General features: G+C 45.6%; 1 protein-coding gene across 1 annotated transcript; it reads left to right on the top strand.

Moving 5' to 3' along the window:
* Positions 1–6,632: 6,632 nt before the first annotated feature.
* tlcd4b (TLC domain containing 4b) lies at positions 6,633–14,260 on the top strand. The gene is made up of 6 exons (XM_070923740.1): positions 6,633–6,778; positions 9,279–9,368; positions 13,036–13,094; positions 13,465–13,559; positions 13,678–13,751; positions 13,842–14,260. The coding sequence occupies exons 1-6, from the start codon at positions 6,633–6,635 to the stop codon at positions 14,188–14,190; spliced, it is 813 nt and encodes a 270-aa protein (XP_070779841.1). The 3' UTR covers positions 14,191–14,260.
* The last annotated feature ends 2,875 nt before the right edge of the window (positions 14,261–17,135 follow it).

Genomic DNA, 17,135 nt, shown 5'->3' with positions numbered 1-17,135 from the left:
GATTCTTGCCGTTTTAACTTTATTTATATATATATATATATATATATATATATATATGAAGTACTTTCTCTGCTCAGCATATGGACATCCACTGCAGGGCTACCATAAACCAATTACCTCTTTGTCCTGGGCTACAAGCCAACCACCTTTCTCCTTCCAGCAAATGCCCTCAAGGTTGCAAAGAAAAAAAATCCACTTCACACAGACGTTATGTTTCGTCTAAACAGAACCAACGGGGATGGCACTGACCCAAAGACTCAGCCGGCCTGCAGATTTCTACACTACCCTGCTGTGGTCTGCCCTTCGTTCTGTCTTGCACCTTGATGAGAACGGCCCTCTGGCCTGCAGTGAGATTAAGTAGCCTGCTGTATTAAATTACTCTCCTAATATAATAAACAGTGTCGTTGTTGTTCTCATTATCATCATCATTACAGGTTAATTACAGTAAGTCATCGGGGACATGGAATTTCCATGCTTGAAAATGTAAATTAAGGATTTGTTTAGTGAGTCTGACTAAATTAATTAAATCAATCGGGCAACAAAACGCAAACTCTTCGGAGAGTTTTACATGTGTGCGTTCAGTAAAGAGACTCTGGTTTTGTTTTGTTGAGTCATAATTGTACCCGCATATCAATTTGGCAGTCAAGAATTGAAACTCCCATCCATTTCACACCCAGCCATGAGTCGCTTTCACCGGTTTCACACCAAAACCGTGACTATCTCCTGCACTTTCGCATACAATAACTCAACAGCACACATATGAAAAACATATGTAATCGCGTAACACTCATGTAATATGATGAACATTTCGGGAAATACACTTCCAACTGCGGTATTGGTCTTCCCATCTAACTTTTGGCACAAAAGTGAATAAGCGTATTCCCCAAAGTGTCGAAATATTCCTCTAACACGCATTTTAAAGGGTCAGTTCACCCAAATTACCAAACAACATATTTTTCCTTTAAAGCACAGAACTGATTCCAGTTGCTTTACAGTAATGCACGGGGGGGGGGACCAAGTGATAGCACGTCAACCCCCGCGCGCATGCTTGCTCCTGTCATATTACCTGATATTATATGAATTCTTTATTTTCCCCACACCATCTTTATTTCACTGCACTGCTCCTATGATTGGCATCTGATCTGCTCTGATAAGCGGCTGATGTTTAGTAAATCCACGAGGCTCCTCGTTGTTAGAGAAGGCATTAGACTCATCCTGTCTCCATGCACTCAATCGACACAAATATCATTTACCCATCTCTGCGTGCTTTTAGTCAGTCAGTCACAATGCACTTTTTTTTTTTTTTATTTCCTCTCTGCCAGACTGGAAAGGAAGTATTAAACAAATTTGAGGTTTCACATTAAAATCTAATTCCCTTTAAATTTGTATTGGATCGTATCACAATCTAATTTTGATTATGCTTTCTGGTTGTAATCGACCCATAATGCCTGGGATGTTCGTTTCTGAGGTTGCATCTGCTTGTACATTGAGTGAGTATTGCTACCTTCTTATATATATATTATCCGTCTCTAACACTCTCTGCACGCCGTCTTTCAAAATGTCTCTGTCTCCACGCTTGTTTCTGAGTCGCTCACTACTTTAATAGAGGGTACGATCCAGTTCTCACTCTCTCTTTTTTGTTTTCTAGAGCGAACGCAGACGGAGTGATTCTTTCAATTCAATGCAATTCAATAAACCTTTGTAACTATCTTGTTTGCAAATGTATGTCATTGTGTCTATCTTAACCTTGCAGAGAGGGGGCCCACTGGGCTCTTGGTGCCACACAATGTGAGCCCAAGGCTACCCTCTAAACATGCAGAATGTGAAAAAAAAACAAAACTAGAGATTTCTATGCAAACCAGTATGTGAGTGTGAGAAAGAAACTCCTCGGTGTGTGTGTGTGTGTGTGTGTGTGTGGTGGAACCAGACAGACAACCTTGACTCAACGTTTCACTCTGCAAAGTGACTCAGAAGCTGAGAGAACAAAGAGGTCAGACTGTTTCCATGACAAAGAGCAGCCCATAAAGACATCTGATGAGCAGGCTGTAATGACCTGCACATCAAGTTTGTCAGTATTCCGACAGCATACGAGGATCTGCGTTTGATTCGTTTGCCCTCGCTGTGTGAAGGTTACTCATGAATTCACGTGCTCCTCCTGGTGCGTCCATTTCCTCCTACATTCCAAAGTGTATTGGTGGTGAGGGTGTGTGGTGTGATATGCCGCCATATATCTGCCTTTCAAGCCAAGACAAACAGAATAACCTCCTCATCACGCCAGAGATCTCTACGATTTGATGTGCTCCTCCTGTGTGCTGCAGGACCAGGGGGTTTCATTGTTATTTAAAGGACAAGCGTACATCTTGAAATGACTTGTTGAGTTTTAACAAACACTCCAAAAATCCAGAGACAACTCAGTTTACGATGATATAAAACAGAGAAAAGCAGCAAATGGCCTCATCGGAGAAGCTGGAACCAGAGTCAACTCAAGCTTTTATCTATATATCCCAGTATCACCAATCACAGATGTGTACAGGTGCTGTACACTAAGAATTGTGAGTTACATTATGTTCATGTCTTTTTACATTCAAGGCTGCCATTGATTAGCAGTCATCATGGTACAAAGAATGATCAGACTTGCGAGACAGACTTAAAAACATGCTTGAGCTGCGTGATCAATCGCAGAGACCACAACGCTGTGCATCTGTTTTCGTGAGTTACATTACAACTGTGAGGGTGTGCGGCGATGCAGCAGATTGATGCTTAAAGTCTGGACTGTCTCGCCTCATAATAACAGCGTAACGCGGACCGAAAAAAAAAAAAAATGTAACTCAGGCAAGTTTAAAGAGTCTGTTAATGGATTCTCACGTCATGTGGAAACAAACAGCAGAAGAAGTGCATTCGGTTAAAACAGAGCAGCACACTGACTAGATGTCACGCTCAGTGCCGGTTCGCAGTAAATGTGCAGCGGCACTCAAACCCGTGTGGTGATTCAAGTCTCCTCTGGCCATCTTGCTGCAAGTCATCATTAATAATATCGCAGTGTGGCCTTTGTTTCCTTGTGGGTGTAGCCTCCGCCGCGGGGGCGTGTGCACGAGGGGGGTGGGTACGTGTCGACGTCACCGGCTGGTCCTTACTGTCAACGCCAAAATAAAACGAGTAAAAAAAAAAAAAAAGACAAAAAAAAAAAAACTTTTCGGTCGGACTCTTTAACTCGGAACACATGGCCGCGAGGAAACACGGCTGCGAGAAAAGCCATTTTTCCTCCTCCGGGCTGTAATGGTTGTTGGGACACGGCGTTGTTTGCGTAGCAGAGGAGCCCCCTTTTTCTCTCTCTCTCTCCCCCCCTTTTTTTTCTCTCCTGGGGTCGCACGGCGAGAGCCAGCGGGCTGTGCCAGTTTAGCCGACTTGCTAGCTAACGTCAAGTTGGAAGAAAGTGGAGAAGACGGCGGCTAAACGGGAGCTTCTCCGCCTACACAGACCTATGCGACGGATAGCAGGTAACAGAGCTCTCCCTCCTGCTTCCACCACGTCAAATGTAACGCTGCGGTGTTCGTCTTACACAATGTAGATAGGGGATTTTTTTTTCTACCGTACAAATCTTGGGGCTGCAACAGCCCTGTTGCCTCCGCTGCCTTGTCGGTGGCAGCAGCAGCAGCAGCAGCAGCAACAACAGCATACGTAGCAGTCCCCCACAGTTTTAGCCAACAACTTGGCTCCTGAAATCCACGGGGCTGCGTCTTGGCCGCCGGGGCTCGGCTGCTTGTTACGACTGGTTCCGCACCTGCCTAGCTTGTATCGTAAAGCTGTGTTTTGTTGTGGAAATGCGGCCGACATTCACGGTCACGTTGCTAGCCATTCCCGATAACCATAACTGCCTGCAATGCTTTACAGTGCATATGCATCTGCTGCAAAGCGTACTGGACTCGTCAAGGAGAGGCCGGTCACTGTTAAGTTACATAAACCCTCTTACGGCCGCACACGCCGGCTGCTATTGTGCAGGGCGGACAATACTCCCAAACTCACAAAAGGGAAGCGTGCATTTATTGCAGGAGTCTGTCTGCTGAGTGCAAACATCTCTGGCGGCTTGAAACGGCAATAATCACCGGGCGTGTATCAGTATTCATGTCATGACCCGACCTGCCTGCAGAGATTGGTGAGTATCAGGCTGGCCGTGGATTGTGCCTCTTTTTAAAGAGCAGCCTCCGAGCGAGGCAAAGCCGTTGGTCTCGTGTAGCAATGCGGTAGACGGGGGCCGGTTTTGGATTTCCAAAGGAACAGGGGGGGAAATTGAACCGCTATTATTTATGTGTGGTCGATATGTCACGGGGTCGCGGTCTGCTGACAGCAGCAGGATAGTCCGGTGGAACAAGGTCGAACGTGGACGGCGGAGCACCTCTCCTGTCCGGGCTGTCAGCCGCAGTGAGGAGGCTCTCTGTGTGCTGCCTCCTCCCGTGGGGCGGTGCGAACCAGCCTGCCAGGTGAAGAATGCCAATGAATTATTCAGGCACATGCTGCATATGATCAACGTGGCTCAGGAATGTGCAGTAGCTGCTGCCGCCGGAGGACAATAAGAGGCTCTCAGTGTGGTGTGGCTCCTTCCAAGAAGAATTGCCCGCCTCAGCTTCCCTGTTGAACATAACCAGTTTCTAGTGAATGGGACATTGGGAAGCACTCCTTACAGCTGCTGTGATTCTGTGGGTAACGCCTGTTTGAAAGTTGTCAGGCCGTCCCTATCTGTTTTGATCCATTTTGAAGTTTATTCTGCGGTTGTCACAGATGTTTCCAGAAAAGCTTGAGTGGGAAATTGTTCTGAAGATTGCCTCTGGTGGCTCTGAGCAAAAGCTGTAATCTTCACGGCAGTATGTAAATGGATGGGGTTTTTGCTTGTGGCACCACGTCTTAAGGTGCTTTTTGTTTTCTTCAGGGGCTTGCTCTCGTGCTTTTGTTTCCTCGTGTTTTTACGGAACAGTGTGCACGCATGACGCTGGACATTTTAGAGTAAAAATAGAACTTCATGTAGGCTACATGCCTGACGTGTCATGTGCTCAGAGGCTAAAGTGCTTCGGTTGCTTTGCAAAAGAGGGTGCCTTCACTAAATATGTGGTCACATTGTGTTCGGGGTTCTACCTTTTTGTGTCTGCTAGTGTGTCGTAATCTTTACCTCGCACAGTCCTAATCGTCAGCTCTCCAGGAATAAGTGGTTTTAAATAGCTTGCATAAGTTCTGCGGTTTAATCAGACTCGCGGTGCGTTCGTAAGGCCCGAGTCCAGACCAGCGCATGTTGTAACAGCTGATGTTACTAAAGATCAAATTAGAGGTCATGAGGAGGATTCACTTCAGTGTTTGCTGTGAACTTGGTGGCATTTTATTTTGTTGTTTTTTCTAAAAATTTAATTCTAGTAGGTACTTGCTCCTTATTTTGTCTTTCTGGAAAGCGAGGCCAGAGAGTTGTTGATGCTCCAGCCTGACCCTGAGACACCCGGGGGCTCACAACAGAGTCCGATTTTGTTCTTTTGCTCTTGAGCTTAAGCAGCTCAGAAAAAGCGATAAGATTACAGTCCGAGCGGTAACGTCAATCTACAGTGAATGGGGAAAAAAACAACCACTTTGTGGACTCCAAGATTAATTTTTTCATTCAACCCTGCCCGAAAAAGACAACTCGGACAAACAGATTTTACTGCTTTCGCAAACACGGTGCTATTTCAGTTCATCGCCACTGATTGCCAGTGATTTGAAAAGACAGGCCTCTGGTTTGTTGACCTGATTGAGAGTAAACAGATTTGGTTCGTGAGTACACTGTGCATTTGTTTACAGTCAGTAGTTTGCACGTCTACATCCAGGGGCTGTGTTGTTCTCACTACTTTAAATTTGTATTGGTCCGCCACTTCAACTCCTCTGTCTCTGGCTAATACCACCAACACTTATAACCCTTAAATCTGTCAGATAAATCAGAGGGTCAAAAGGTCTAATATACAGATGATTTAAACATAGATATGGGCATTGTTGAAGTAAAAAACTTGTTACGCAGTCTTCCACTGCCTGTGTCTCATGATCTGCACCCTTTGCTTCATCTTGACAATCCTCTTTTCTTTCCTCACTCAGCCTTTGTTTTCTTCTCGGGGATTTTTGGTGTGTCCTAAACAACTCACTGTAATCCCCTTGCAAAATGTGCATAGTAATGAAGACCTTTTATTCCAAATCTCAATGGTGTGCTACACACTGTATTCACAACACCCAAGCACACTTTCTTCCCCGTTTTTGCCACTCTGTATTTTTTCCCCTCTCTTGCCCTTAACTCTAGTGCCTCTCTGGTGCCTTTCATCTTCTCTTCCTCCTCTATGAACTGCCCTGCTTGTCTAAAGCTCTCATGTCACTTGTATTAGACATGTCTTCGGCTTATATTTTTTTTCCTTTCCTTCTGTCTCTTTCCCTTTCTACTTTTCTTTGTGGGCTGGATGAGCCACACAGGGTGCCGCTTCACCCTCTCCACCACACCACCGCCACCTCAGTTTCTCTCCTGGCGCTGCCCAGGATGACTGACAGTCATCGATTGAACCTGTCCATGTGTATCACCCTCTCTGTATCCTGCCCCCTCCCTCCCTGTCTCCTCCCCTCTTGTGTTTAGGTGAGTGATGGAGACGAGAGAGTTGACCGTGGTAGCTGGCAGCTTCGTGGGTTTCCAGCTTCTCTTCTCAGTGGCCAGCCCGCGGCTCTCCTCCGCCATCACACCTGGTTATGGTCGGCTGCCTTCCACCAAGCTCACAGAGTGGAACTCCAGGTGTGTCACATGAACCCACAACCCCCCCCGCCCCCCCTTGCTGTGGGCAAGCCTTTTCTTATATGCATCTTATCTGTAAATGCTCTGGCTTTGTAACATGTGGAAACCAAAGCTGGACTGCTGGCCAGCAGTCAGGACCTAATGAGAGTTCCACGTATCTTTCACTCTCTGCCAAAGGTTATCATGTTTTTATGTATGATTGGTTGCATCGCGATAAAGATAGGGTCCCTCGTTATCAAACGAACCTTAGCCAGCCAACCCAGCCATAAAAATCAGCTTGCAAGTTTGAAGCCGTCGTTCGGGGAATAAACTGGGTACAGGGGGGAAAACAGCTAGCCTGTCTCTGTCCAAAGGTAACAAAATCCACCCACCAGCACCTCTAAAGCTCACTAATTAACATGTTGTATCTCACTTGTTTAACCCGTGCAAACATTGGAAGTGTAAAAATGACAATTTGCCTTTTTATGGGGGGGGGGTTATGTCCCGGACCGGTTCTTGATAGTACTAGTTAGTTTAACTAGTTAATTCGTGAGCTTCAGAGGTGCTGGTAGGCAGAATTTGTTACCTTCAGACAGCCAGGCTAGCTGTGTCCCCCTGTTTCCAGTCTTTGTGGTAAGCTAAGCTAGACTTTTTCCTCTATTCTCTCTCTCCTATTGGACAGGACAGACATTAGTGAAAGTACACCCACCGGCATTTTGTTGTTTCACTTGATTGTATTGTATTTATTGTTTCTTTGATACACCTGTATAAACAGTACTCATCATTTCGATGTGGTATCACGAATAGTCCAGTAGACCTGCTGAGACACACCCTCTCTAGAAAAGGATTGTTGTATAACATTGCAAAGTTGTGACGTCCTGACAAAACTGACCTCTGTTAAGCAAACATTAGTGCTTTTGGGTGATGCAGCTCTGTTGAGGTGGACCTTGATGTGCCTCGGGCCAACTCATCATCATTCCACACAACTATAGCTGTGATGTGAACGGCTGGTGGAGCACGGAGCGGTTTTCAGTTTCAAGCACAAACCTCAGGGGTGAAGTTCAGAGGGCAGCAGTTTGTGGTTGCATAACATCTTTCACTGACTCTTGGTTATTGGCTGTTTTATCTTTCCCCCCTGCTTCTTTTTGAATGTCTCTTTTGCCAGTACTCACAGATAATCCTTCATATTCATACAACTATAGTTTACATAGCCTTTCTGTCCCATGTTTTTTAAGATACGGAGTGTGTACTGACCGAGGAATGGTCCGAACCAAGTCAAAGGCAGGCACTGATGGTTCACTTCAGAGTGGCCTGCCGTTGCATAACAGCCAGCTCTCAGTGTGTTAGTATGTTTATGTAACCACGACTTAAGTGCATGGAGAGGAGGGAGAAAGCATTTCCAAAGAGAGAGCAGGGTCACGTGTCCAGTATTGAACACAGCTGCATAAACTATAAGCCTGTTGTTAGTATTGTTCATTTCTTTGTTTGTTCACCTCGTTTCTTTTCTCTACTGTTGTTTTTACAAATAAAATCAGGAACGTCCGGATACTAACACAAGTACCAGAAAGTGGCTGTGAAATCCGAAACATAGCATACACAGATGGCTATATTGATTCTCGGTTTTACCAACTTCCTTTAGCCAAGTTCCTCAGTGGCAGTATCATTTTTAGACCCTTGACTCTGATTCATTCAGCAGTAATAATGGACTCATGCACTCATACAGTAGAGCCGGTCTTGGCCAGGGCTCAGGGACTGGAACTGTGATTATGGTAGAGGAGAGATAAGGGCCACTGGACCTCTGGAGTATCTCCTCAGTGTCCCTGATAACCAGTCCAAAGGTCAGGGGTACGCTGTATCAGGCCTGATTTCATAAAAAAAAAAAGAGGTTCTACTCATGTGGACACAGGGGACAACATAGATGTAATTACATACTGTATGCAAGCATGAGCAGACGTTCAACAAGACAGCCGAGGCATGAGCACACATAGATACAGAAACGCAGACGCCTCATTGGCCGCAGCTATACGTCTGCACGTCCGCCATATTGGAGCACTCAGGATCCGCTAGTAAACAAATGCAAAGTGCACTGCAAAATCGACTGTATAATTTGCTTAATTCGGAACCGATTTTCATGAGATTTGCTGTGTTATAAACGTTATAAGTAGATAGTGGTTACATAATGGAAATAAATTCAGTGTCTGGGGGCAGATCTAATCCGCTCTATGCCAAAACATTAACCTTCTGAACAGCCACAACTTCCACTGGGACAGGCAGGCTCCGATCTATGACTAGGCAGCATCAAGAATGTAGATTAAAAATGTAGATTTCTGTATCCGTTTTGTTTATAAAGCTGTCTGGTTGCTTGTTAAATGTATTCATAATTAAATCAATTCATTAGACTATACAAGACTATTTTTGTTCAGCCATACACCCTGAGACACTCCTATTAGTATGACATCATGTTTACTACTTTGACCTTGTGTGTGTGTGTGTGTGTGTGTGTGTGTGTCTCCATCCCCAGGTTGGTGTCGACTGTGCACGCCTTGATTGTGGGCTTGTTCTGTCTGTACATCCTGTGGTTTGACGATGCGGTCAACGCCAACCCCGTCTGGTAAGAGGAAACAGAAAGAAAAGCTCATTGATAAATAGAATATCCAACAACGTAACCATAATGTAATGAAATAAGGCAGGAGAATGCGTGACATGCAAATAAATACGTCCCCATAAACCTGCATAAACACAAAAGCAATGATGATGCTGTTGGGGAAAAGGCAAAAACACTGACACATTGTGCCTCGTCATTTTTGGCAGGCTAAAAAAAAAAAAAAAAAGTGTGAACGCTTTGGGCGCTTTTAGAAAAAAACCCTGTCTTCTCACATCTGCCTTTTCAGACCGGCAGCCGTGTCTAGCTCACAAGGGAAGGGAGGAAACAGATGAAGGGATGAAGATGGGAGGTGGGTGGTAGTGAGGGATCGTCAGGGTTGGTAGTTAATACCTTTTGGAGAGGAGATGATGGCGTTCCCTTCATGAGAACGGAAGAGGGAGAGGATGGATCTAATGTGTCAGGGGAGTCTCCAGAGAGTTGTAGATTCAGTGGATTTAGCCTTTGATTATTGTCTTTGCTGTCTTCTCTCTGTCTTCCACGCTCTCTGCTACTGCTGACTGTGTTATTTGCATCAATGAATCCTGAAAAAGAGAAATGGTAATTTCCTTCCCCATTTCTTTCTCCTTTCAGATATCTCAATCAGTCTTTTAAACATTTCTGTGCAGCTTTCTGTCTCTCACTTCTCCCTTTATATTCTTACAACACTCTTTCCTTCCTCCTCTCTCTTCTTTCTCTCTTTTCCTTTTCCCTCTGTTTTGCTTCCTCTCTGGCTCTCTAGCAGACAGACTAGCAGACTAGAATCCCACCAACAAGGCTCCTTTTCATAGTAAACAACAGCAGCCTAGTCCTCTGCCACCTACCCCCCACCCCTCTCTCTCTCTCTCTCTTCTTGTGGACCCCCCCCCCCCTCCCCCACCACACACCACCAGCCCTCCATGAGCCTCCTCCTGCCTCTAGCTGTCCGTTGTACCCCACATCTCTGGCTGTCGAATCAATGCAGCACACCTCCCTCGCTCTTATTGTCTCTGTGTCGGCCCCGGCCAGCAGCGCTGATGGAGCGAAAAGGGGGAGAAAAGAGAATGGAGGGGTGGGGGGGGGGGGGTGTCAAGAGGGAGGAGAGAGGGGACGAAAGATGGGGGCTCCCTCCCTCCTCCTACTACCAGTCCTCATCTGCTGAGTGTTCAGGTGCTTAGTATCTTAGCTCTCCTCCCCGAGCCTCTTTGTGTTTCCGTGCCTTCTTTTTTGGGACAGGATTTAATGCACTTTTTTCCTGTCAGATCGTTTCCTTCAGCTCCCACGAGGAAAAGGTGATTTCTTTGCGGAAACGGTTTGTGTGTTAGCGTAATATTGGCGTATTGGTGCAGTTTTTTCTGTCTGTTTTATTTCCTCTCCCCCTCTCCTCATCTTATCCCCTTCACCCAGCCAATCCCCAGCAGCATCCTAATGCCTTAAAGCCCTCACCTCGTTGCAACACCGGAGTGGTGCAAGCAAGAACTCTCCAGTCAATCTGATTGTATTACAGCATCATTAAGACCTGTCACACAGCTGCATTGTTCTCTCAGTAGTGCTCGAGTGGCTAGAGCCACACTGTTAGAAACCTGCTTTGTTTTCAGCTGCTGCTCAGGCTCTTTCACTGTGTCACTCTGGCTGGCAGCGCGGCCCAAGCTGTTATCATAATCCATTCAGTTAACAAGTCTGACTGCCCCCCTCCTGCTGCATTTCTTGATTGGCTTATCTGGACTTGAACTTAACATGTGCAGGGCCATCTGAGGGGAACGAGGGAGCAAATTTCATGGTCGTGTCGAGTTGAGGTCAACATGATGTAGACATTTAACCTAATATTTCCCTCCACGTCGACATCGTTTTCGTATTCTTATCCTACACTTCTTTTATTCTTTTCTCCGAGGCTTGTTTATATTGAGTATTCATCGAACTCTCTTAATGTAAATCCCGTTTCAGCATGACATATGCCACCTATTCATTAGGTGGTGTGCGTTTGACCATTAGCATAACGGATGCCTGCAAATTGCTATTATGTTCTGCTCGATTTTGAGCACATTCACAAAAATGTTACACAAGAGCTAAAAGACAAATATCACACCACAGAGCATTAAGGAATGAGGGGGAAAAAATTGGAAATCATACTACGGCTGTCATCACAGAGCCGTAGTGGGACGGAAGTAAATAAGAAATGATTTGACATGAAGAGGTTTGACAATGTCAATTTTAAAGAAAGCATATGAGAGCAGAGGCACGTCGGCACCTTGTCGTCCATCTGTGCCTCCACAGCTCTGCAAGCTTTTCCCACGGACTTCTTTTCTGTTTCGCCTCCTTTGTTTTGGTGTGTGTGTGTGTGTGTATTCTGCGTAATTTCCTGTCATATTCTGATTGGTTTATAGACCTGGACCACTTCTATATAGCAAACCTATTCATATGAGTGTTTCTTGCATGACGCCCATTGAGTAAGGACTGTTGTAGCACGTGCTGTGTAAAAGGCTCCATATCTCCTCCTAGGCCAAATTCCAGTCAGTTAACCATACATTGAGCGAGGAGCGTGGGTCCACTGTCCATTTAATTAACTGAAGCTGGATCACACTGATGTGATTATCAAGAAGCGTTGTGGACTCTGTGACGGCAGCCTGCAGACTCTCTGACTGCCACACTATCAGTTAGGTCGGGCTGTCATCCAAGCTTTATATCTGCGTTTGTGCAGTGGTAAAGTGATACAACTGATCAGTTAACAGCAGGAGCGCTCTGTTGTGAAGCAGACATGAGATTAGATACATAATCGGAGAAAAAGAAATAGAATGCAGCATTAATAACCAAGCCGATAAGAAGTTCCCGATTGTTGAGTTGCGTCCAAAGCGGCTTGTTGAAGATATAGCCATTAGTGATGTAAGAACACATGCAGTTATGTCACACATGTATACCAATGCAGCACGCATATTTTCATACGTACATAGTCAAAGAGACCTTATAGCAAAGGTAGATGGTGTGCTGAACAATCTCAGGTGAAATTTGCAGGATATAACTTGTCCAGGGTCACCTGGTGTGTAAGGTGAGCCATCATACAGTAGGTGTGTGTGTGTGTGTGTGTGTTGTGGGGTTCTGTTACACAAGCGGTCAGCCAGTCATTCGCTATACGATACTTGTGACTGATACCAGAATCGGCTGTCTATTGAAGCAGAGACACCTTCATTGTTATTTTGAACAGATGTTATTTGCAAGGACACCCAACGGTCGCCAGAGCACGTCCCTCCTGATTACTGTTTATTCAGAAAGAAAGAAAGAAAGAAAGACAGACAGACAACAGTGTCAGTAACACAGTCTGATACGTTGTCCAAAGAGCTATTTGTCCCAAACAAGCTCAACTTCTCTTACAGCCTTGTCAACATGCTGTTCTTTAAAATCAAGACCTAAACATGCACAAGCTCATCAGCATTACACAATCAACCTTGGTTAGAGTTGGTCCTGTTACTTTTAGTTAGTTTGCAAAATTGCCAAGTGTTCCCTTTTACCGAAGTAGATTACTGATCCGAGGAGCACCGTGCGAGTGCTTTTAGATTTTAGAATAGTAAGTAGCCTCTCCCTCCCGGCCTGTTTATCTTTAGGGTTGTGGTGTTACCGCTGCGTTGAAAGTCCCTTTAACAATGTGTTCTTTGCTGTTCCACAGGGGTGAGCCCGGTCTCGTCAAGCTAAATGTAGCCATAACCTGTGGCTACCTTCTTTATGGTGAGCTGTTTTTCATTTTTCCTTCTGTTGATCATTTCTCTCCAAACACAGTCCATGAGGGCAGTCGGTCAGGATACTGTATATGGTGTAAACACAAAGGAGAGGGACTTTCGGCTGACGTGGTTATAGCCTCTGCACTGTGATGTGTGAATATACAGATGCATTGATCGAAAAAAGAAACCTACCTGTGTGTACTTGACTCGCACTGTTTTTAGGAATTGAAGGTTATGACCACAGTCTAGATTTTGTGTAACATGTCAGCCTTAAATGTGTCCCACACAGTCTTCTGCAAATGTTCCTTGTCTTTAAAGTCAAACAGACGTATCACTTTGCCAGCTTTCTGACCACCCTGTCACCCCCCCTCCCCTAGACCTCGTGCTGCTTGCATGTAACTGGAGCACGATGGGGGACAGCTTTTTCGTCTGTCACCACTTGGCGGCGCTCTATGCATACGGATATGTGCTGGTGAGTCCATCGCTCTTCAACACCCAGAGTGCATACACTTGAATGGCAATTGGAGACACTGGATTATTCACGTGCCATAATGTATTGGTGTCATTTCCTCTGTGTTTGGTCATTGCAGACGCGTGGCGTGCTTCCCTACTTTGCCAACTTTCGTCTCATTTCAGAGTTGTCCACACCGTTTGTGAACCAAAGGTGAGTCATCCCCTTCATATCGCCCTGTGTTTCACCCCGTGGCTGACACATCTTCCACTCTGACATTTCTTAATCACCCTCTCCCTCCAGGTGGTTCTTTGAGGCATTAAAGTACCCCCGCTCCCACCGGATGGTGGTGTTAAATGGTGTTGCCATGGCGGTGGTGTTCTTCCTGGTGCGCATTGCCGTCATGCCATCTTACTGGGTCAGCGTGTTTGCCACCTTCGGCACTCAGGACTTTGAGCGGCTGGGCTTGGGCGCCCAGGTGGCCTGGATCACCTCCTGCATTGCCCTGGACATCTTGAACACTGTCTGGATGTATAAGATCACCCGCGGCTGCTACAAGGTCCTGACCGGGAGAGGAGGACGAAGGGTCAAGGAAGGAGCAGAGGCGTCGTCTTCCTCGGATAAGAAGCCCGCCAACAACCACACAGACTAAAGACGTGTAGAGCGAAGGATATGTAGACACACACATAAGCAGGGAGGGAGGCTCTCTCTCTTTTGCTACAGCCTCAGCATCCCCCCCACCCCCCACCCTCAAATCCCCAATCTCAGCCTTGTCGGCTAGTGGACCGGGCTAAGAGTCCTCAGGTTCTAACCCCGACACTGGACAAGGACAGCGCCAGTCGTTGCAGCCTCAGTGTTTCCTCTGACAGATAAGCATCGTGCTGGGTGGCGGCGCTCGGTCGCAGACGACGCGGTAGAGCCTCACAAGCACACTTTTAACTCGCCCCCCACCACCATTCCTCTCTCACCTCCTCTCATGCTCAACTTCAGCCAAAGCCCACTCCTCTGAAGTGCCTGCGAAAGACAGGAAAGCAATAATCGTGGAGGAATTAGACCACACAGTCTAACACAGCTTCGCCCCTTCAGAAGACGACCATCTCCCGCTCACTGTTCCCCCCCGGAAAGACCGGAGTTTCCTCCTGTTGCTCCTACTCCGTCCACACTCGAGGTTACGTGGCCTACAGGCCGAAGAACTCTCCCATCAGATCTATACAGCGTTTGTGAATCTATAGGGCTCTTGTCTTAAACTCACCAGACCTCACAAAAAGAGACAGGAAAAACACCATAATGCCTCGTCTACAGTATCACCTGCTGTGGCCTCCTTGTAAACAAGTGGCGCCTGCCTATATCACCAGCCATGCCCCTCCGACCTCCTTACAGTTTGGGTTATATATTAAAAACACTAGGAATATGCATGCAGGAGAGAGAAAGACAACGCTCTCCGACATCCTTAGCTTCTCACAGGACAATTTTGCCTTTTCAGTATTCATCGTGTTGGCATCACTGTGCTGTACTTTGCTCTCTTAATTGTACTTATTTTACACACCCTGAAGTCCTTAGCAGTCACAGAAATGTGTCTAATTTATATTGCATCCATTGCAACCCTCTGCCTCACTGGATAGGGCTCCACTGTCCAGCTCGAACGTTTGGTTTTGTTCTACCTCTCCCCCTCCCTCTGCCTTACAAAGGCTTCGTCAGTCCCTTTCGTCAGCGGTTAATCAACATGTAGTTTTTCTTTCTATTGTAAAGAGTGATTTTAGCCTTTAAAACGATGCCTGTTGTGATATCACTGATTCTTTGTCCTCTTTCTCTCTATATCCATCTTCAGAGCTTATCCCAGCCAATGCAGTGAAACAGAGCTGCATCCCTTTTCTCACCAAACTGTGTTTGTGCAGTCAGTGTATCTTTCAAGAGCCCCCCCCCCCCCCTTCTCCTTTATCTCCTTTGTTCTCAGTGATTCTGAGAACCTAATTGAGGAAGGGAGTGGAACAAAAGTTGTGTGACCTTTCTTCCGCTCAGCGTAGCGTGCAAACTGTACACTGTATTTGGTGCCCTTCTAAAACGCAGACATGGTGCTCTTCCTTTTGCAGAATACCGGCAATAGGAATGCTAGCGATGTGACGTAGCTAACCGATTTGGATGTAGCAATCTGTGACAACAGTAGGCTGTCGATGTCAAAAGCAATGTGGCAATCTGCATGTCTTTTTGTTTTCTATATGAACTGTATCATCACTATAGAGCATGGTAAGATTGACATATTTCTGTTATGCCTTCGTGAATAGTAGATGAGTAACGTCTAAAAATGAATCGCATTAATCGAATGCTTAAAAGGGGTTTGTCTTCCAAAACAGGTGATGTTTTTGTCTCTCAGAGCATACTGAATGCATGTGTTTTTGATTCCTTTCTCCTGTCCCTGCATGTCTGTACAGTGTATATACACACATACAGTAGCTCTGCAGGTACCCTGTGCACACTGTATGGCTAACTCACTAATCATTACCACGTTCCCTGTATGCCAGTGGGCATTACTTGGTTTTACAAATTCATGAATTCTTCTCGTTGTACTGTCTGCTGATAGCGGACGCTGATGACTACATAGCTGATATCGTGACAGGCAGAGATCAAATAGGATGTTTCAGGTTTGGCTTTTGTCACTAGAAATTTACGACGGACAAGCTCGCATGTTTACTCCTGTTTCCTTTTTGCTTGAAAGTGTGCTCCACCGATTTTAGCATCAACGGTACGGTATTGAGGATCAAAATCAATTTCGAATGCAGTGCACGTTTCCATCATTTCCATTTTACAATATTAGGAGTTATTAAACCATTGCAGAAGAAGAGGGCGCAACACAATGAAGTAATTAAGAGAGCCCGTCAGACCTCAGATGATGGAAAACATCTGTCATCATTTTTCGGCTCTTCACTGGAGTCACATGCTTCATGTGTGTCATGATTTATGCACATTTATACATTATATATACATTTATACTTTTCCACCTCAGCCAAGCGTAACAAAAACTTTTCTTGCGGTTCTTTTTGTTGTTTTTGGTTTACCAGTGTTTCCAGGTCATGTTTTTATTATGCACAAATGGAAAACGTGCATAAAAACAGGTGGGTAGAAATGCACTTATTGCCTTTTTTTTTAAAATTCCAGGCCTTCTTTTGCCTTGTCGAAACCTGGTGCCTAGATTACCCATAATGCAACTTGACTTTTTTCATTTTTTAAACTTGTGGTCTTCAGTCTTCGGCCGACGCTGTTGGGAGCTTATCAGATTTCGCACAGCTCCCTCTTGAGCCAGAGAAGGCTTTCACGCGTAAACAAACTTTGATGTGTAAAAATCGGTGGAGTTCCCCTTTCAAGTCTTTGTATCTCTCGTTGGATAGATAGTTCTAATAGTCTGAGAATGTCTGGTGGCGTTTTCACTGTGGATCTATAAAGCACACTCCCTGTGGAGCAATAACTCAGTGATCTCCTGTGTTTCTGTCTGTCACCACAGAGGAGGGGCTACAGTATCTTGTGCCTTTTTACACAAATGGTGGATGTGATGCAGCCAGATTTGGATTAGCATGACCTTTCTAATGTAATATCCAGCGATTA

Source organism: Enoplosus armatus, chromosome 17, assembly GCF_043641665.1.
Source record: "Enoplosus armatus isolate fEnoArm2 chromosome 17, fEnoArm2.hap1, whole genome shotgun sequence".
Taxonomy (NCBI): domain Eukaryota; kingdom Metazoa; phylum Chordata; class Actinopteri; order Centrarchiformes; family Enoplosidae; genus Enoplosus; species Enoplosus armatus.
This window is presented reverse-complemented; position numbering and strand designations above follow the sequence as displayed.

Excerpts from the sequence above, each read along its gene's own strand:
- tlcd4b (XM_070923740.1), top strand. The coding sequence starts at position 6,633 with ATGGAGACGAGAGAGTTGACCGTGGTAGCTGGCAGCTTCGTGGGTTTC. Across the intron at positions 6,779-9,278 it reads CTCACAGAGTGGAACTCCAG|GTTGGTGTCGACTGTGCACG; the intron begins GTGTGTCACATG and ends CTCCATCCCCAG. Across the intron at positions 13,560-13,677 it reads ATGCATACGGATATGTGCTG|ACGCGTGGCGTGCTTCCCTA; the intron begins GTGAGTCCATCG and ends TGGTCATTGCAG.